The 22053-nt window shown below is 38.2% G+C and overlaps 1 protein-coding gene across 1 annotated transcript in view; it reads left to right on the plus strand.

The window, feature by feature from the left end:
- The window catches only part of Bmp5 (bone morphogenetic protein 5), a 122746-nt gene that overhangs the window by 41584 nt on the left and 59109 nt on the right, over window positions 1-22053 (plus strand). Inside the window, exons 2-3 of the mRNA NM_001108168.1 lie at window positions 10024-10216; window positions 19784-19932. Of these exons, the coding sequence (NP_001101638.1) occupies window positions 10024-10216; window positions 19784-19932 (342 nt within the window). The remainder of the gene's footprint in view (window positions 1-10023; window positions 10217-19783; window positions 19933-22053) is intronic.

Below are 22053 nucleotides of genomic sequence, written 5' to 3' on the forward strand. Positions count from 1 at the left end.
GTTCGTAATTTACCTAAATTACAGGAAGAAAATGAAGATGCTGCTTTGTTGTTTCACGTAAGGGGGAAGCAAAATTTGAAACATTAATTTTACTAAACCAGTCATCAGTTTGTTTGTTGCTTTCATTGTTTATGATCAATTATTGAGGCAATAATAGATGTTTATAGCATATTGTCACAGTATTCTGTCAACACTTTCCTTAGGATTAATCACTCATGCCAATAAATTGTTAACAGTTTTAAAACAAAATATTATGTGAATATTGGATCATTAATTGAGTGTTACTTTTCAAAATTTCATTCATCTAAATTTGCAGGGGTTATCTCTTGTGCACTGTGTGCAGGCATCACCTGCCAATAAAAAGCCGAAGGCTATGAGCGAAGGTCAGGAAGGAGAAGGTGAGAGCTCCTGTAGAGAGACTGGAATTCTGGTAGACAGCCAGAGGTGGGAGCTTTGCCCTGGACTCAGAGGAAGTTGGATGGGTTATATAAATTGCAAGCTAGTCACGGAATGAGCCAAGGCTTGTGGTCAAGGCATTCATTCTTAAATAAGCCTCTGAATTGTAATATGAGAACTTGGGTGTGGGTAGGAAAGCCCAAGAGTACATGGAGTCATGAGCATCTAGGATTGCAAGCATCAGGGAATATGAGTGCCAACTGATAGTGTGCTTTGCAGCATTTAAGGAGACAACTAATACTTGCAACCACATAACCCAGTGGTGCTAAGAGCTCCAAGGGCTCTGTCCTCTGGGGTTTGCCTCACCTCTGGAATCATTGTCCATTTGTTTACCAACAAACAGGTCTTTATAGGGTCCATTTTATGCTTCTTAGTGGACCAGGAAAGGGATTCTTGTACAGTCATGAAGGTTAGCATTTTCTCTTCCATACTTTCAACATGTGGCCGCCCTCTCGGAGAGTGTTGTCTGGGTCTTGCAGCTACTCACGATATTTCTGTCTTCTCAGGTGTAGCTCATGAGCATGAGATTAAGGCAGACTGCCCAAGGGTGTACTTTTCTAAAACTGTAGATAAATTATTAATAAACTGTTATCTCTTGTCAATCAACTTCAGTCATCGTTATCACAGACATAAAAATATGTAGACCAGGGCTCAGTTTTTTTCCAGTGTCCATCAGTGTTGAAATCATTAGGCAACAATAAATGTCTTTGGCATGTGTATCTTGAGGAGAAGCAGCTTCGTATTTATTTCAGAATCCTGACAATTTACAATTTTAAGCTATAGTATGGTCTGAAGCTTAATCCTGGCAATCGAGAGGCAGACGCTAAGCGGAGAGCCCTGCGAGCTGAGGGCAACTTGGTCTACACAGTGAGCCTGGTCTCAAAGGAGTGGTGGCAGTGGTGAGATTTGTAGGGATGGCTCAGTAATTAAGAGGACTAATTGCTCTTACAAGACTGGGTTTGGTTCCCTCACACATGATGGCTCACAATCACCCATAACTCTAGTTCTAGGAGATTCGGGCCCCTTTTTTGTCCTCTGCTGGCACCAGGCATGTGCATGATACATATGAACACATGCACACAAAACGTTCATACACATAAATAAATAATAAATAAATAAAAAATAATTAAAAAATCTTCTTGTACTATAAGCTCATTTTATCATGGAGTATGAATCTATTGATTTGTATTTTATCTCCTATACACTTTTTTAAAAAAAAGATTTTATTTACTTTATGTATGTGAGTACACTGTTGCTGTCCTCAGACACACCAGAAGAGGGAATCAGATCCCATTACAGATGGTTGTGAGCCACAATGTGGTTGCTGGGAATTGAACTCAGGACATCTGGGAGAGCAAGCAGTCAGTGCTCTTAACCGGTGAGCCATCTCTCCAGCCCCCTCCTATAGACTTTTATATCATCACATTTAAATGTTTGGCTTTAAAACCAGGTATAATAAGAAGTGATTATATAGCATAAGAAGCAGCTTCATATTTGGTCTGGAGTTTCATGTAGATAAAAGTGTTTGGAGCACATATAAAGTTAGAAGCTGAATGATTCTGTGTGTGTGTGTGTGTGTGTGTGTGTGCGCGCGCGCGTGCGCACACACACACACGTGCTCAGTAAAACGAATCATTGGACTTTTTAAAAGATCCATTGACAATCATGATCTCAAATAAACAATTCTATGTTGATGAATTTATTGGTAATTCCTTATGTTACCATGTGCAATTGCCTACATAGGAACACATAGGGTGACCTCTCTGTCATATACCACACGAGAGCCTTTTTTCAATTTGAAACATTCCTGTGACTTGAGTGGTAAGGTAACAAGAGAAGAATGTGTCACAAAGTATAGTCCATATGTGATTGTTAGTCAAATGCTCTCTGCTGAGTTTTGACATACATCATCAGACACAAACATTTACAAAGGCTGCAGTGCTCTTTTCAAATAAAATGATCTAGAAGAGCTGACTGATACAGTGGGTTTTAAGTGGAGTTATAGTTCAATACACTGATACAATGCGCTTCAGATGTAGTTATGTTTTTCCTAATAGTTTCAATTTTGCTTCATACAAAAGAAATAATATGTATAAGTTTGGGGAATGGAATTGTTTTCTCTAGGACATAGTGTTATATTATGTGTTCTCAAATTCATATTGACAAATCTGAGTTTGGCTTCAATGAGCTAAATCCATTGATGTTGGTGGTTTTGTTTTAAGATTTGATGCTTTCATTATCATATATTAATTATACATAATAATGGGTTTCAGCATTGCAGTAAATGTACATGACATATATGATCAGTCATATTTACCTCAGTTTTCTCCTGGGTGCTCTTTTAACTCTAACTAATCTTCATAAACCTCCTGACATTCATGTCTCTCTATCTACTCATGTCTTTTAATAAAAGCTTTATTTTATTTTGACACTTACATGTATAAAGCACATATATTACATCTATACTTATATTTATAATATATTTTTATGTATATATATATTTCTGCATGTGTGTGTGTGTCTGTCTGTCTGTCTGTGTGAGAGTTTGTGCATGGAATTAATGTCTGCCGAGGCCAGAAGAGGTTGCTTGATGCCCTGTAGCTGAAGTTACAGACGATTGTGAGCTACCCAATATGGTTATAGGAACCAAACTCCACAAAACCCCTAAACATGCTAAACCCCTTAGTCATCTTTCCAGCCTTCTTTCATGCATGTCTTTTTCTTTCTCCCACCTACCTAATGACTGAACAAGTTTCATCAGACATCGAGATTGCTTATAGGAGCAAGGAGCTTATAGGTAAGAGTTTGTTTACAGGATCATAGGTATCTCTCCAGGGAAGGAAATGTTTCTCTTGTCATTAACCATCATTTGCTGGATAAATCACAGAGTGGTAGGGTGCTATGAACCCTCCAGGTTACATAACAGGGTGTCAAAGTGCCCAGTTTTGTGTGGATCATAAGGCAAGTAACCACAGCTTCTGTGTGTTCAAGAATGAAACATCCTCACAGCACCCTCAGCTTTATTCTGCATTAACTTGAAGAAGACAAAGCACATAGTGATTGAATTGTTGCAATTCACTGGTGTCCTGGAGGTGCTAGGAAAATGTCTATGTTCCTTAATGTGGTTACTGTATTGCAGTAAAGTCCAGGAATTTAGAATTGAGACAGAAGTGTGGGGGAAGAGGATGAGGTACAGAAAGGCACAGCATTCAAAACTGGCCTATGGCAGATACTTATTGGCAAAGAAGTAGTGTGGAACCCTAGCCAAGGCGTCAATATGCAACATATGCTCAGACATCTATGCAAATGACTTATCAAAGTTCCAATATTTTATGAACTGGACCTTTGAGATCCCAAACTTCCTCCAAGCTCCTGCTTGATGTCTCCTTGAAAGTGTGTTCTTCCTTAGTCCGTTGCCTCTGCTTCTGCTAACACTCACCACCGACAGAAGCACACAGCAGAAGTCGGTGTCCCAGCCCTCTCCTTTCCTTTTACCTTCCCCTCCCCATCTATCTTTGCTGTGATCTTACATTCCTTCCACACCTTCTTTAATATTTCCTGAGCTTTGGAGGGGATTATATAGATGAAAGAACTCCCTTTCCTCAGCAAAATAGGATTATGGATTTTATAGTGATTTGACCTTTTTATTTTAGTGAAACAGACTTTATTAAATATGATAGGATGAAGGGTTAAGGAAACACCTTGCATTTAGTTGATTCAACAAGTATAGGAAGAAGCAAATGAAAGAAAAGATTTTGTATAATACAAATATAAAAGCTAACAACAGAAGAATTATTTCTGATTTTTGCTCTTGCTTACTTTTCCTTTCAAGTTTTCCAAGCCATTTAACATATAATGTGTTGTGACCCATTAAAATGCTTAGTATGTACTAAATTGTTGTAACATGAAGAGGTAAGACTTTGCCTTTAAGAAGCTTGTGTCTGAGAATATTAATTGTATATATACTTCTGTTAAAAACTACTTTGGTTTTTCAAAGGGATCTCATGAAAAAATTAGAGATACAGAGCAATCCAGCTAAAGAGTTACACATTATTTTAAAATTGAAAGCAGTTACAACTCAAAATATAATTATCCAACAAAATGAATATCCAGCACAAGTGTAGTGTTGGATGTCTTTATTTGGATTTCTGAAAGATGTAGAGTGATGTTTGGAAGACAGAAGCTTGATACTACCTAGTTGTCATTATCTAATTTCTTATGTACAATTTAGAGATATTAATATTTGCCACCTTTCTAGAATTACTTTTTGTAGGAACCTGAATCACCATGTTGGATTTTTAGTGGGCATCATTTCGAGTTGAAGGCCATATAAATAGGTCTTCCATCACTAGCTTCGATGTCTCCTGGAATTTCTATTGCTATTCTGATCAGAGAATCTAGGAACATTTACAATGCAACTTGACTCTGTGTGGTATACTTAATACAAATTTTATTCAACTCTGAAAGTTTATCTTTTTGAGGGCTAAACAGACTAGACTCCAGAACAATAGATGCTTAAACATGAGTACAAATTATCTGCAGTTTGGAAATGCATACTGTAGATTGGAATCTATAAAGGTCACATATCAGCTCTCATATCTAGGATTATGGTATGAGTTTTGACATAAATTTCAAAAAGAATATTTGATTATGGTTAACACTGAATACAGCCTCCTTGAAGAATGGAATAAAAATATTTGTGAATGTCCTGTGGGCACTTATCATAAATAGAACTAATTATATAGAGTCTAAGAGGGGGTTACTTTGGTAAATACATAAACTTACTATAGAAAAACAATAAAAATCTAGATGAACCGGGACAGGTAGAGACTTTATGTCATTTTATATCACTTGATTTCCAGTTTAGTCACCAAATGAGGCCAAAACAAATCTTCATTTTACAAATTTTTTAGAGTTGTTAATTCTGGATTTTATTCCAAATCCTCATGAAACTGAAAAGCTTCTGTAAGGCCAAGGACACTTTCTTTTTTTTTAAATTTAATTTAATTTAATTTTTTTAATTTATTTTTTATTAACTTGAGTATTTCTTATTTACATTTTGAGTGTTATTCCCTTTCCCGGTTTCCGGGCAAACATCCCCCTAATCCCTCCCCCTCCCCTTCTTTATGGGTGCTCCCCTCCCCATCCTCCCCCCATTGCCACCCTCCCCCCAACAATCTAGTTCACTGGGGGTTCACAAGGACACTTTCAATAGGACAAACCAACATCCTACTGATTGGGAAAAAAACTTCACTAATCCTGGTAGAGAGCTAATATCCAAATTATATAAAGAACTCAAGAAGCTAACCTCCAAAACAAACAAAACAAAACAAAACAAAACAAAAAAAACCCCACCACCAACAAAGCCCAAAAACCCAAACAACCCAATCAGCAAATGGGGTATAGAACTAAACAGAGAATTCACAAAGAGGTATCTTGAATGACTGAGAAGCACTAAAGAAATGTTCAAAGTCCTTAGTGATCAGGGAAATGCAAATCAAAACAACTCTGAGATTCCACCTTTCACCAATCAGAATGGCTAAGATCAAAAAGTCAGGTGACAGCACATGTTGTTGAGAATGTGGAGAAAGAGGAACACTCCTCCATTGTTGAGGGGATTGCAAACTGGTACAACCACTCTGGAAATTAATCTGGAGGTTCCTCAGAAAATTGGAAATAGATCTATCTGAAGACCCAGCCATATCACTCTTGGGCATAAACCCAAAAGATGCCCCACCATGCCACAGGGGCACGTGCTCCACTGTGTTCATAGCAGCCTTATCTGTGATAGCCAGAAGCTGGAAACAGCCCAGATGTCCCACAAAGGAAGAATGTAAACAGAAAATGTGGTTCGTTTACACAGTGGAATACTACTCAGCTATTAAGAAGGAGGACATCGGGGTTGGGGATTTGGCTCAGTGGTAGAGCACTTGCCTAGCAAGCGCAAGGCCCTGGGTTCAGTCCCCGGCTCAAAAAAAAAAAAAAAAAAAAAAAAAAGAACCAAAAAAAAAAAAAAAGAAAAAGAAAAAAGGAAGGAGGACATCATGAGTTGAGTGAGTTATCTCAGACCCAAAAGGATATGCATGGATGCACTCACTAATAAGTGGTATAGACAAAAAAGTACAGCTTACCCAGGATGTAATCCACAGGACCCAAAAAGGTTAACAAGCTGAAGAGCCCAAGTAATGTTGTTGTAAAAGTATAAAAATAAAGAAGTAGAGTTGTCTTTTACCCTGCTAGGTCTGCACCTTGGTGCCCCAAGATATCTGCTAGATATCTTGGCGGAAACTCACCCAACTCCACGGCGGCCCAGACCAGTCGCCACACACTCCATTACATTACTTAAATCTACACATTAAAGAACACACAACACAATAATCTTTGATCCAATTGATAAGATATAATTGCCCACTTAAACATACAAAGCCGGGTACCATCCATCCCTTAGGAACACTGATAACAACCTGTAAATACACAGAGCAGAATCTTAACATCACCTGTCATGGCTTCTCACCCTCTCCGCGTCCTCTCTCTCTCTTTCTCTCTTCCAGTCTCCTCCTCTTCCTTCAAACTTTTCTCCCGCCCATCCTTCCTTCTCATCCAATGACAGGCCTCCTTTTATCTTGTGATATCACATGTGATATCATCCTACAAAGTAAGGATGCTTCAATCCCATTGGGAGGGAGAAGAAAACATAGGGCAGAGAGAGGGAGGGACTTAGGTGGGAGAGAGGAGGGGGAGGGAAAAAGGGGAACATGATCAAGGTACTGGGGACAGAACAGGGGTGAAGCCCTGAGGGACAGTGGTATGAATGGAAATATGCAACTTCAGGAGGTGGGAGGTGGAGACACCCCCTAGAATGTACCAGAGACTTGGGAGGTGAGAGACCCTCAGTACTCAAAGGGAGGGACCTCAGATGAAATGCCCAACAGTGGGTAGAGGGAAGTTGTAGAGCTCACCTCCAGCAGAAAGACAGGAAATAGACAAGTGGAGGGATGGGGATGCCATCCCACAGTCAAAAACTCTGACCCAGAATTGTTCCTGTTTAAAAGAATTGCAGGGACAAAAATGGAGAAGGAACTGAGGGAAAAGAGGTTCAGTGACAGGCCCAAATTGGGACCCATATCCAGGGGAGGCTCCAAGGCCTGACACTATTACTGATTCTATGGTGTACCTAGCATGGCTACCATCAGAGAGGCCCAACTAGTAGCTGACTGAGACAGATACAGATACTTACGCCCAACTAATGGACTGAAGTCGGGACCCCTGTAGTTGAATTAGGGAAAGGCTGGAAGAAGTTGAGGAGGAGGGCAACCCCTTAGGAAGACCAGCAGTATCAACTAACCTCAATCCTGGAGATCTCTCAGACACTGAGCCACCAACCAGGCAGTATACGCTAGCTGGTCTGAGTCCCCCGACACATAGACAGCAGAGGATGCCTGGTTTGGCTTCAGTGAGAGAAGATGAACCTAACCCTTGAGAGACTTGAGGCCTCAGGGTGTGGGGAGGTTTGGAGGGGTGTGTGTGTGTTTGGGTGGCATGGAGATAGCCTCTTGGAGATGGGGGAGGAGGAACGGGATGAAGAACTATTGGGGGGCAGAATGGGAGGGGGTAAAGACTGAATTGTAAAAATGTTTAAAGATAATAATGATAATGATAATAATAATAATGATAATATAATGTATGAAACTGGTAAAAAAGAGGATAATATTTTAAGAGAACAAACTTCATTAGATCATGTTAAGTAGCACTAGTGTGAGTCACACAGCCCCAAATAATCATTCTGGCGAGCTCCAGAGCACAGGAATGGCTCTAAGTCTCTCTTATTTTCAGAGGCTAATCATAGTGCCCGAGCAGGCAGAGGCCCCCTCATTTCCTAAATCACCTACTTTGGTGGAAAATAAACAGGAAATTCTTTTGGGTAAGGAGGGCAAGGGATGCTATGTGTTTTAGTCGTGACTCTGACTTTGGAGCACAAATATCTCCATATCTCAATTCCTCAGTGTCGTAACTAAACAGTCATGATTTCCTCTACCAGTTGTAAACCTTCCTCTGGCTTAGAGTCCCGTGTTTTGACTATTTACAATAGTATAGGGATCATGTCAACTAATCCAAAGAGCTTTTTGTAACCTAACACAATTTTAAAAATTTTAAGTCTAGCACGTGTGTGTGTGTGTGTGTGTGTGTGTGTGTGTGTGTGTGTGTGTGTGTTTAAACCTTTTTGTAATAAAATTTTAGGAATGAAACAAGTCATTTTAAAACATCTAAATTACTGTTGATAATTATAAAGTGCCTTGGATATTGTGTATTATAGCAATTTTTTCATGGTACTATATCATAGTATCCTAAATAATTAAGATTTTGAAAATTAAAAAAAAAAACAGAGAAGCTAAGCCATTAAGTAACAGCGAATGTCTCTAACTGAATCCTTGATATAGCTAGCTCACTAGGAACCCTGAGGTTGCCACTAGGAAGAGACTGTCAGACAGTACACCAAGTCATATCATGTTGCAGTGTATTTGAAATGTATTGTTCTAAATCCTTCAGAATTTTTTACTATTCTCAGGAGGGCTATACCTTTTATTTCATTTGGTAGAAAGGCATTTGGAAGGGCAGAACCTGGTTCTCACTTCGCTCTGAGGAGATGTTATGCCTCACCAGAGCAAGGTTACGCATCACCAGGGCAATCATCCATGACAGAGCCTTAGAATAGAGGCAAGCTATTTCATTCTCATAAAATAAATAAATAAATAAATAAATAAATAAATAAATAAATAAATAATTCTCATCTGGGGCAGTCACTTCAGAAGTGATTTTTCTTGTGGCATACGTTGTAGTCAGGTGGAGAAAGCTGTCCTGGTACGTTGTCCCACTGAAGTACGGATGTTGCTTATTCTATGCTTCATAATCTGGAAGAAGGAATCTTAGGTGACTTGCTCTAAAGGAACGGTCCCCATTAGAGGCCGTGTATTTAGCCTGACTGAAACATTAGACAGCGTATACCTCAGAATTGCACAATCGAAGCTTCATGCCATGATGCAAATTCTGCTTTGTACAGATCAGCAAAGAGCAAATTTGTCTTAAATCAGAAAAGAACTTGCTTTACTCATTTGCCTACAAAAATGACACATGGTGTCCTGTGTTACAGACCCTCAGCCCTCCTCCCCTCTTTGCTCTGTGGCTTCCTCCTTCCTCTGACTTCACTTGAAACTCTGGAGGCTTTTGTAACATCTTTTTTATTTCTGTATAAAGCCTATGTTCTGGTACTTGATGCATATTGGAAATCACTTTACAACCTTCACTTTAAAAAACATGTTTTGGATAGTCTTCCCGTTTAGGATCCAGGAATTTGTATAAAACCAGACGGTTATACTGCATTTGAACCAAAAGGCTATTGGTTTGTGGAATTTCCTTTAACTGGAAACACGTATGAGTCTGTGGTTTTAGTGTTTTCACAGTTTTATACAATCCTACTTGTTTTTACTTTTAGAGGCGGAGAATTTATCATTAATTTCCGTATTTCATAAAGAGCTAACCTTTTCTTCATTCCTTAATTTTTCTTTTCAGTTGAAAGAGACAAAGACTTTTCTCATCAGAGAAGGCATTACAAAGAATTTCGGTTTGATCTGACCCAAATTCCACATGGAGAAGCAGTGACGGCAGCTGAATTCCGGATTTATAAGGACAAAAGCAACCATCGGTTTGAAAATGAAACAATTAAGATTAGCATATATCAGATCATCAAGGAATACACAAATAGGTATCAACTTTATATTGACTATTTAACCTAACAAGGACTGAATTTTAGTTAAAAAGCCGTTGATAGCTTATACAATTTCCTGGGTGAAGGGAGATTCTGAGGCAGGTAAAGAATATTGAAAAGTAAGAACAAGGGGCTGCTGAAATGGTCCAGCAGTTGAGAGCTCTCAGCCTTGTAGAGGACCATAATTTGGCTCCTGACAACCATGTCAGGCAGGCCACAACCACCTTTAACTATGGGCTCTCTCTTCTGACCAACCTCCTTTGGCACCTGATATGCATGTGCATACACACACACACACACACACATACACACACACACACACACACACACACACACACACACTCACACAAATAAAATTTGAATATAAGTCTAAAAATGAAAAGAAGCCAATAAGTATTAAGTATTCCTCTTACATTTTACAGAATTTTCTACTATTGACCAATCCGTGTATGAATTGGCATCATCATGTCTCTCTATGTTCTTTCTTGGTCTTTTGTCTCATTTTTATGAATTTGCCTTTCAATCCAGAAAGTTTGCATTTTATTATACCTACACTAAATTTTATATAAAATTATTTTTATGGCATAGTATTGTGTAAACAAGAGAAGTTTTCTAGATAAGGTGTGAGTGGTTATACGACTAGTTAAGTGTGTTTTGAAAGAAGATGGTTCTACTTATTAGAATCTGACGACCAGTACATATCCATTCAAAAGATATTTGAGAAGGGTGTGAAAACAGATGATAGATTGAAATGTTCGAAGTCTGAAAATGTTAAAATAATGGATGGATACAAAATGAATCAAGTATGAACTATAGAGGGACCTTAAACATGTCCTCTGACCTTTAATCTAACACAGAATTCTTTCAGTTGGTCATCTTTGTGGTGATTAGTTATTTTTGTTGGACAGTTGACTTGTTATAGCCAGACGCTCTTCTGTTGCCAGTAGCTTCTATTCATGGGACCAAAACTTTCTTATGGTGAACTTCTATGGACCTTGGTAAATTCTTAAGGTTTCGTGTTTAGTCACTCTTTACCTTGATAACTCTTTATAGTTCCCCAATGTTTAGGTTTTTCTTGATCTAATTGTAATTGTTTCCCAAAGAACATTCTACTTAGTCTCTCACAATACTCACTGAAGATAAAAAACTGAGGTCAGATACCTTTGTTCGACAACCTGTAGGAGGCTTATGATGCAAGACAGAAACTCACATGGTTAAAAAGGTCCCAAGGGTAAAAAAAATGTTTTAGCTGGCCTTCTTTAAAATTATTTGTTGACTGGGTTTTAGACGTGTAGCACTTATTAATATCCCATGAAACACCAGTTAAGGAGGATCATTTCAATAAATTTTTGCTCTATATGCACTGCTATTTTAAGACAACTAATAAGAAGGCAGAAAGATCTGTGTTATTTTTTTTAATAGTAATTATTGGTCACAGGTGAGTTGTATTTTTAAAAAGTCCGGCTATAGTGGTGCTTTCCATCATTGATTTTCATTGTTGTTCTTATAGTTACAATGTCTTGCCTGTAGTCCAGGCTAGTTTAGAACTTACGGATCTTATGTCTCTGCCTATCAAGTGATGGAATTTCAAGGGTGGCCCATAATGTCTAGCTAGTCGTTCTCCTTACAATGGAGGCACAGGACCTGCATATATAATTAGACCTAAAAACATTTGTTTGCATTAAATAATGGTATACCTTTCAAAGCTACGTGACATTGAAAATAGTATTTTGAACATTACTTAATATTTCTACAAGTATAATTTTATTTTACTTATAACTAGTTTTTTCTACAGTGGAAGGAAGAATGTTATAAACATTTCTTTTTATCCCTGGTTTACTAAGTTGTTTGATCTGGATTAATATTTTGACATCACTGTTATTTATGATTGAGGAGAGTCTGCTGTATTTTGATGGACATTAAGTTGTTTTTGGCTATTTACCATCTCAAGTCATTTTCAGAGGAATCTTTGATACATCTGGTCTTCCTCATTTAGAATATTTTTATTGAATCTAAATATAAAATTTTATATTGACCAAAATAAAAAAGATACCTCATTCAGGTCCTGTTATAGTTTTGAGGTTAAATGCTTCTTAATGACCCATATGTTAAGGTGTGACCTTCAGAAGGGAACAGTTGAGGCTCCCCAGGTGCTCCAGGCCTCTAAGAGGTGACAGGAACTTTGTCAGAGATCCTTAGTCTACTGGGGGTGGAGTGGATGTGGCCTCTAAAGTTTGACTGTCACCCAGTGTTTGTTCATGCTTTGCCTCATGACTGGTGGGTACTTTGTTCAGCCACAGAACCCTACCACAATGTGTTCCTTCATACAAGGCTCCAGTGACCTTTTTTGGGCTACTTGATCAGGACTAGAATTGGTAAAACCACAAATCCAAATATCTTTTTTCCATTTATATATTCATTATTTTAACTATTTCATTGTAGTAATGGAAATTCGACCAATACAAGCCCATTATTCTTTGTGCGTATGATGTTTTTGTACACACACACACACACGAAGAGAAAGAGGGCTAGAGAAAGGGATAGAAGGAAGTAACTTTATACTGTATATATGCTATGTAGAATTCCCAACTACTCCTCCATAAGGATGAATGTCAAAATATTAGGATTTAAAAATAAGTTTCTCTTATATTTTTAAGCTATGGAAGGAATTTTCCCCAATGAAATTTAAGAACTAATATTTTCTCTTTATTTATTTTATTGAAATTTTTAATGCTAATTTGACTTTAATTCTATGAGACAGAAACCAAGGTAAAAAACCACATTCCACAGTATATGATCACAGTTAAAAGAGAAAGAATTGCAATACAAAAAAGTAATTTTAAAATTTAAATAAATCTCCAAAATCATTTGCTGTGTGTAGCTTCTCATATATATGCACATATGCATAATATATACATGCTGTCCCTTAAATAACTAGAGGTAGGAAAAGAAAATAGTCATTTCTTACAATTTCAAAATGTATGTCACTCTCAAAGCTTTTCAGAAAAATTTACACCAGAATTGTACATTTTTAAAAAAAGTAATATTCATTTATTTTATGTATATACTCATATACATACAGTGCTCTGTGACTGTCTTCAGACACACCAGAAGAGGGCATCGGATCCCATTACAGATGGTTGTGAGCCACCATGTGGTTGCTGGGAATTGAACTCAGGACCTCTGGAAGAGCAGCCAGTGCTCTTAACCACTGAGCTATCTCTCCAGCCTCAGAATTGTAAATTTTTAATGTAGTGTTTCAGAAGCAGTTGGGATTCTTATTGGTTGGACTTTTTGGTTCAGCGCATTTAATAACATATATGCACTATCTCCTATGGGAGCTCACTGTACCTACGGTCCTGCCTCCACATGTGTGCGTGGAGAAACTGTGCTATCACTTAGACTGATGTTTGATATGTTTCACGTTTGAGACCTTAGCGGATATATGAGCCAGCTAGCCTGCTAATCCTCTATCCATGTTGAGCAATCAGATTGAAAAGTGGACAGAGCCATGATGTCATCTCCATCCTCACTCGTTTCATGTATATAACCTCCAACTCTTTCCAGGATAGATTTTATTCCTACCGTCTCTGACATGCCTGATTTATGCTTATGCCCATTTAAATGTGTGCAATTTAAAGTCTTCTGATAGGCATCCAAGTCTTTATTTTTCCTGCTAAAGAGGTAACACATTTTTCTATCATTTCATTTATTTTAATCATTTTATATAAAACCAACAACCCCGAATCTCATATAGAATGCACCGCTCTTCAGTCACACCTCATATATTGACATGATTGAGAAATGAGGTTTCCACACTATTAAATTTTCCAGATCATGCAGCTGAGAGCCACACGCACGCTTTTGTTGAGCGAGCACAGAGGACCTAAGGCAGAGTAAATAAGATCTCAAAAGCTTATAGCCTGGGGGACATAGGATGGAGACAGCTCGCCTCACACAGACTTTAATAACAATAATACAATGTGCTAAGAGCTATGACGTAAGCATGCACTAAGTGATGGGGAAATGTGGATGAAGGGAAATGACTTCTTCATGTGGGTGGGGGACGGGCTTTGGGGAAGGGCTACGGGGCTTACTCTTCAGGGTGTATAGTAACTTCCAATAGGCAGACAAAGGGTGGAGTTTAGCTTTAAACTACTATACATTAAAATGTTCAAAGCCTAAATATGTTATTAATTAAATCATATTATACAAACAAAATGATTAACAGCAACATAGGTAGTGATAGTGCATTTAAAAGACACACGAGTCTGGTGCTGTACTAAAGTGATACATTTGAATTAAAAATTGCATACATACATACACACACGAATGGCCTTTTTAGTAGTCTAATGCTCTATGGGCATACATTTCTGTACTCCGCTGCACAAACATTTAGGCTAGACTGCCCGATGTCATTAGCTGGCTTCCCTCCTTGGTGTATTTAGCTCAGCTGTCATCATTTCAGTCCACAGTCAGCTTCCATTTACACCATCTCTCCCCGTTTTTGCTGTTTTAAGATTTGAGATTCTTCTGTAGACATTCTCCCAAATAAATGTATGTTGACAGTTTCTACACTGGAAGATTTCCTGGCCTCATGAGAACAGCAGAACAGAGAAGGACTCTCGAAGGAGACTGAGTTGATTCTGCTAGTGCAAGATAGCAGTCAAGCACAGCTTACATTTCCTGGTATACAGGGATCAAGCTTTATTCTGTCAGCGGTTCTCAACTGGGACCACATGGCTCCCTAGGGAACATCTGTCAATGTCTGGATGTATTTTTGGTTGTCGCGTTGATGGGGATGGTGTGGGATCTGGGTGGATACTATAGCATTGAATGTGTGGTTATGCTGAGTTTGTCTAGTGGGTCCTGCTAAACCTTCTAAAAGACTCAGGGCATCTCCTTTAACCAACAAAGAATGATCTCATCCCAAGTGCTCATTTTTTAAAATCTCAAAATTAAAAATATGACACAGAATCAGACATTCTGGAATATTGATACTCATGATTTTCAGAATTTTAGAAGTCCATGTTTGTTTCATATGAAATAGTAATGGTCATCTAAGAACATCTAAAAAGAGCACACAGTCTAAACTTTTATTTTCCCCTCCATGTGTTTCTTTAGTCTTTGAGATTATAATATTAATTAGATCATTTCCATTCCCTTTCCTCCCTTCAAGTCCTCCCATATCCTCCTTCTGCTGTGTTTCAAGTCCTTGGCATTTTTCATTGTTGTTATATGCATATATGTAGATATATCACATGTGTATATATAGGTTGTATTTAATATATTATATATAATATTATAATAGAAAATATAAACACACAAAAATTTATATATAAATATATGTATAGTACATATCATTATATATAATATATTCCTAAATACAACCTACTATATCTATAACTATATATACAATGCATATGTAGAGCATACACACATATATATGTATATATATACACACATGCATATATATTCCTATATACAACCTACTCAGTGTGCCTAATGTTACTTGTGTATATGCTTTCAGGGCTGACTATTTGATATTGGGTAATCAACTGTGATACTTTTCCCCTTAAAAATTATTTCTCTTACTCTCCCCCTATTTAGTTGCCTGTTCTTTGTGTAAGGCTATGGGGCTTCACCCATCCTCGTTGGCTCATCCGTTTGAATTATCCTTGTTTGGCTCATGTTTAGGCAGTCAAATTGGTGCGATTTCAAGAATGTAGCCTCTGGCAATACAGCATCTCAAAAACAAACTTCATGATCCTCTTATGATCTTTGTATCTTCTCTTCTGCTGTGTTCCCTGAGCCTTAGGTGTTGGGGTATCTTGTAGATGTATTCATTGGAGACTGGGCAAACTGCTAACTTTATGACAACGTTCAGAAACTGTAATTTATTACTGTGACATGTTTAGTTAATGAGCTCAGTGCTAGATTAATTCCTCAGGAGTACGGTGGGTAATATTTATGTGACGAGACAGATGAGAATTTTTTTTTTGGTTTGGTAACTAATTATCTCACCAATTTTGAGTTCCTGACTCAGTAATTTCCTTCCCTCGTAAACTGTGATATGTATGTCATGTAAGTGAATTATTATTTTTCTAGAATTGATAAGTTATTCAAAGAAAAATAGTCAAAAAGAAAATGAAAGAGTCTCAATTCAAGAAAGCCCGGGTGGTGTGGATATGTGACTGTGCCTTGTAGAGATGCAAACTCTTCTTGGCTACTCTGTTGCAATATAAAATGTCCCTCTTAGAGTCATGCATTTGAATATTTGTCCTCCAGCTGGTAGAGTTCTTTTGCTAGAATATGAAATCTTTATTCTGAAAGTTTCTTTTGACCACAGTGTTTTATCACTGCAATGGAAACTTTAACTAAGACACAGAGAATCCAAAAATCTTACACTCCTGCTTTAGGTTGTGGGAAAATATCATCGTAAAATGTGTGTCAGTCACATTGAGAAGAAAGCAAGAAAATACATTATCCGAGAACCTCTCTTACTTGATTCTGTTGTCCCGTAGCCCCCAAAATTACATGGCATTTTTCTTCTTTAATCCTGCCACTTTCCCATTCACTTCTCAGCCAATTGCAATTGGATTTCTAAAACTCCATTAATGTTTCCTATCATCCACTGATAGCCTCACTGTCCAAGGGTCTTATAGACATGCTTTCGTTCTTCTTGTTTCCCTTAGTACTTTATATTTGTGAATTCTCTGTTTCATGTGGGAAGTCTTCCAATTCAATGAGTGTGTGGATTCCTTGAAGTTGCTATAGCAAACTACTCAAAGTGTGGGTACCTTAAAACAACAAGAATTTCTTCTCTTTCAGTCAAAGTACTAGCACAGTGTCAGAGCTCTTGACCAGCAGGCATGAGGTCCTAAATTCAATCCCCAGGAAAAAAGTCAAATGTAACAGGTCTATCGTATACTGTTCATGGGAAATGATAAGGCCTTTAAAAACTATTGTTAGTGATAAAAGTTCTATGTAGAGAAATTTTGTAATCCATGGAATTCACACCCAATTTTGTGTGAACTTAGAGAGGGCTTAATTTAAGTTGCAATTGTGAGTAGTGTTACATGAACGAAGTCCCACGATGGTTGCCTCTGTGTTCATTGATAATTCACGTTATTACCCTAAAGCAACTTTTTTTTTGTCTGGAGATAATGTGGAAGATTTTATATAAGCAGAAAAAGGAGAAACAAAAGACATGATCAGAATAAAATAGTTTTGTTCAAGAATAGGAAAACATGTTGATACCTACGAAGTCAGTTGACTGCCCAAACCCTTCAGAGGTAAACTAGAAGGGATGGCTGTTCAAACTACCCTTGCAGTTTGTCACTGAAATGCATATGTTTCGAGCTTGCACAAGTTCTGTGGCATGATTTACCCACCTAAACATATGCATTAAATCTATACTTATTAACTACAATGGACACATTAGAAAGATTTGTGACTTGACCTTAGATGTTTTCTCATTTATGGAAAGATGATGTAATACAGTTTTAAAATAATAGAAAATATACGTCTAATTGGTTACCTATAGAACTTCGTTGATGTAACCTATCAAAATTTCCCTATTGTGGGTTCTGGGGCGACATCATTGTTGGTAAAGTGTTTGCCCGAAGACTTGAGTTGGGGCCTTCATACCCACGCCAAAAAAAAAAAAAATAAAAATAAGAAGCCGGGTGAGGTGATGCCCAGCAGCGATTTCAGTGCTGGGGGCAGAAGCAGGACAGATTCCGTCTCAGAAAACAAGAGGGGGTGATCGAGGAAAGTACGTGATATGAAGTTTCAGCCTCCAAATGCATGCATGTACACTTACATGGACATATGCACATCATCATGTACACGTACATACACTGTACATACAAAGCTACCTCTTTGTAATCCACTGTTTCTCAAGTGCTTCAATGATTGGGGCCATGGGCTTTGAAGAAATGATTGGGAAACTATATCATATTTCAAAAAGCAGCCCGAAAGCTGTGTAGCTTTTGAGTCTTTTCCGACTTGTGTTTCAGAAGTGAGTAGAGTGGTTAGTTAAAAAGATTACAACCTCGGAGATGATTAGCACATAGCTGAAAACTATGAGGAATCCTAACTGTTTTATAATTTACTTAGTCTATATATTTAGTGGCCTTCCCAAGTTAGGAGATGAAAAAAATTGATGATGGTTAGTGTGAATGAATGAAATGGGTCCTGAAAACTTGTGTACTATGTGAATCTTCCTGCCTCACATTTCCTGCTCATCATAAGTCTGTAAATGTGAAGCTATATCCTGCATCAGACTTCATTATGTCGGCAGCCTTTCTCTGCTAAGCACTTTGAATTCTTATGGTGCAATATTTGGTAACTAGATGATTTGATTGTCCTATTCACTTACCTTAATTTCTCTGATCACTCAGTGAGTGGTATAAACCAAGTAAAATTAACAAGATGACTATGAAGTGCCTAAAATATTTATTTAGAGTTTCACTTTCACTTTTGCTAGAAATACTTCAATTTTCGATTATTCTAAATCCATCTCTGTGATGTACTTAAAATTTCGTATTTTTGAGACTTCTTTGAAGAGACACGGACTTCATTACAGCCTAGCTCTACATTTCTCTTCATATAATATGTTCTCTAATAAAAGCATTCAAAGCAGTAGAAAAGTTCATTTAAAAAATGATACTACTGGATTTTTTTATGTTGGAAGCATTTCAGCATTTTACAACAATTAATTTGAGCCCCACTTTCATTAATGTAAAGGTATACTTGAAAGATAAAATACCAGGACCAGGCAACATTCAGTTTGCAGTAGTAGGAGAACACACTCCACTCTTCTCTGTAATTTGACAAACATATGTTCATAAACTTAATTAGGAGTCGACATGCATTCACAAATGCTAATGATCACGACATTGTTCGGATTGTTCTAGTGCACAGGCATTCCTGTTCACTGCCATGATCGTTCCAAGGGAACGTAAGCTCACAGGGGAAGGACACGCATGTCACTGTGGGTTGTGTCTCTCCACTCACAAGATTTGCCTTTTCATGGAGTGGTACACTTAATGACTCCTTCTGGACCTCACTATCCGCAAAACTATTATATTGAAAATATAAAGTACAGATCAATGATCCCAAAACAGATGCCGACACCTCCCCTGCCTGCGCTCCTCCGAGAGTCCGCGGGCGTCCAAATTGGAGCCGTTACTTCCAGTTCTGTCTCAATTCATTTTCTTTTCCTTTTCTCTTTCCGCTAAGGGGTGCATACTTACAGATGTTTGTTGGAGGGAGAGCCCTGATGACCAGGGACCAAATTAGGGCCATTAAGTTAGCATGAAATGACAATGAGAAACAGAAAGGTGGAAATGACTTTCAGAGAGTCTTACTAAGTCCCGGGTTTGGCTCGGGAGGTGAGCAATGGACTTCTTACTGCTCGTTGTCAGAATCACCCGTTTCTCTGTTCCTTAATTAACTCCTGTTGCTTTTAAAGCGCTTTTAAAAATATATTCACTTTCTTATGATACGTTATGTCCTTCGTTCAAACCCTTAATTTATTTTTCATTCCTCTCTCCTTAGGGACGCAGATCTTTTTCTGCTAGATACAAGGAAGGCACAAGCTTTAGATGTGGGTTGGCTTGTCTTTGATATCACCGTGACCAGCAATCATTGGGTGATTAATCCACAGAACAATTTGGGCTTACAGCTCTGCGCAGAGACGGGGGATGGTAAGTCCTGACCTGAATGTTTTTAATGGGGCTTTGCTTAGACCCATGGCTTTTTGTGTTGTTTCATAGAAGCTTTATTACTTAAGGACAAGGCAACACATTTCTCAGGATAATGCAAAATATCGATAAATCAATACATAGAATTGTATTTATCTTCTATATATGAACTGCCTGGCTTTGAGCAGGGATGGGAGAGCATAGGTACCACTTCTGCCATCAGGATGTTAAAGCCGCACGTGGAAACTCATAGACTACTGCAATATGACAACATGACAAGTGCTGTGGACCCTGGCTTGGTTGTGGTTTTTGGGGACACACACATATTTTTATCGGAACATGTGTCTAAAAAGAAAATGTTTATTGGATGTGGTCAGGAAATAGAAGAACTGGCAATAAATAATACAAGGGAGGAGAGAGGATGCTGATGTCACACAGTGTAATATCAGGGACTTGTTAACAAGCTGTGATATTCGGTCAATGATAATTGCTCTAGCGTCACCCGTGGAAGGGGTCACGTTAGGAACCTTGGACAAAATTCTGATTCTGCTGCACACAAGTGTTCACCAAGGACCTAGTATGTGCAGTATACTTTATGCCAGAGATACAGTGGCAGTAAGCAAATGCAGAAGCGGCATCCCAAAGTGATGTTACTGAGTCTGCTACGGTGTGGGGGAAGAATACAGTGAGTGGAACTGAGCTGTATTTCAAAAGACAAGGAAGGTGGTAGACCTTGTAGGGATGGACTTTTCAGACAAATGGACTGACTTCTGTAGACTCTACAGAAAAACACTGGCACAATCCAATAAGGGAAGGGAAGCCTTAGACACTATTTTTTTCAGAACCTTGTCAGCCCTTGATCATATAAAGTCCATATACTATGATTTAAACCCATACTTTTAGACTGCTCAAAATTATATCCGTCATGATAGGAGGGTAGAGCATAATGATTCAATAGTATGTTACCTTGTTTTGTAATTTTTAAGAATTTCAGACTACCCTATGTAGATGTCTGTTATCTACTGCCCTACGTCTTTCTAGTGTTACACATAGGTTCAGAAGGCATGAGGTTCAAAGTGCTTACTGAGCAGATGATAGCTTTATTAAAGCCTCACTGCCCTTAGTGCCTGCCAGAATCAGGCACAGGACATTGCATCTAGAATGTGACTCACCTAGTTCTGTAGTACTAGTCTCTTGCCGTGACGGACTGCACACTTAAACCCAGTTAGCGTCTGTCTGGGGTCTCTCAACGTAAGTAACAGCTGCATGCGCTAAGATTTCCTGATGATCCTGTTTCTCCTATAACCAGCTTCATAGCCTGTCTGTGACACCATAAACAATGTCGTGACTCCAAGCATTGTTATCTATGGAATGAGGTTGACAGTCACAAATCAAATATGTTACAAGGTTCATCAAACAGATGTTTCATGTGCCCCCAAATCCTGATCTAAAACAAAACAGTTCTCATTGGAAGTGCTATTTATTAGATAAAGTCCTGGGCTCTCCTGCCCCCAAGTAAAAACTTTCCTACAGATTTGTCATTTGTGATACCGAATTTAAAAATTTTGAAAGCAATTCCATTAGGTTGCATTGTAGGATGCTTCCTAGTTAAGGAGTTAAGGATTTGAAATTACTGTTGAAAATCATCACGTTTCAGCATCACGAATGTAAACCAAGGGAAAAATGCGTTTAAATGAGTTTCCAATAATTCTCACAATCTTAGAAGACTGTATACTTATGATCAGAATTGTGACTGGGAGATCAGCTTTGTGGGGGTGGAGTCAATTGTTTCTTCCTTGGTATGTGGCCCAAAGGAGAAGAAATTAAATTAGTGGTGTGTACTTATCCCAGTGTTCTCCCAGGGGACACGCCTGAAATGTCTAACTAAACAAATCAAGAATCTATGAAACATGATCAGCCTGTTTGTTTCCTTTAATTCCTTCCCCTTCTCACACTGCACACACATTTTCTGAAGGTTTGCTCTCCCCCCCCACCTTCCCCCACCACTGCCTTTCTATTTCTTTCACTATTTATACAATTTAATTTTGTTTTACTGTCGATTTCTTCCCTCTCCAAGAACTCTCTTTTTCATTCATTCATTCATTCATTCATTCATTCACTTTA

This window comes from Rattus norvegicus, chromosome 8 (assembly GCF_036323735.1).
Source record: "Rattus norvegicus strain BN/NHsdMcwi chromosome 8, GRCr8, whole genome shotgun sequence".
Lineage (NCBI taxonomy): Eukaryota > Metazoa > Chordata > Mammalia > Rodentia > Muridae > Rattus > Rattus norvegicus.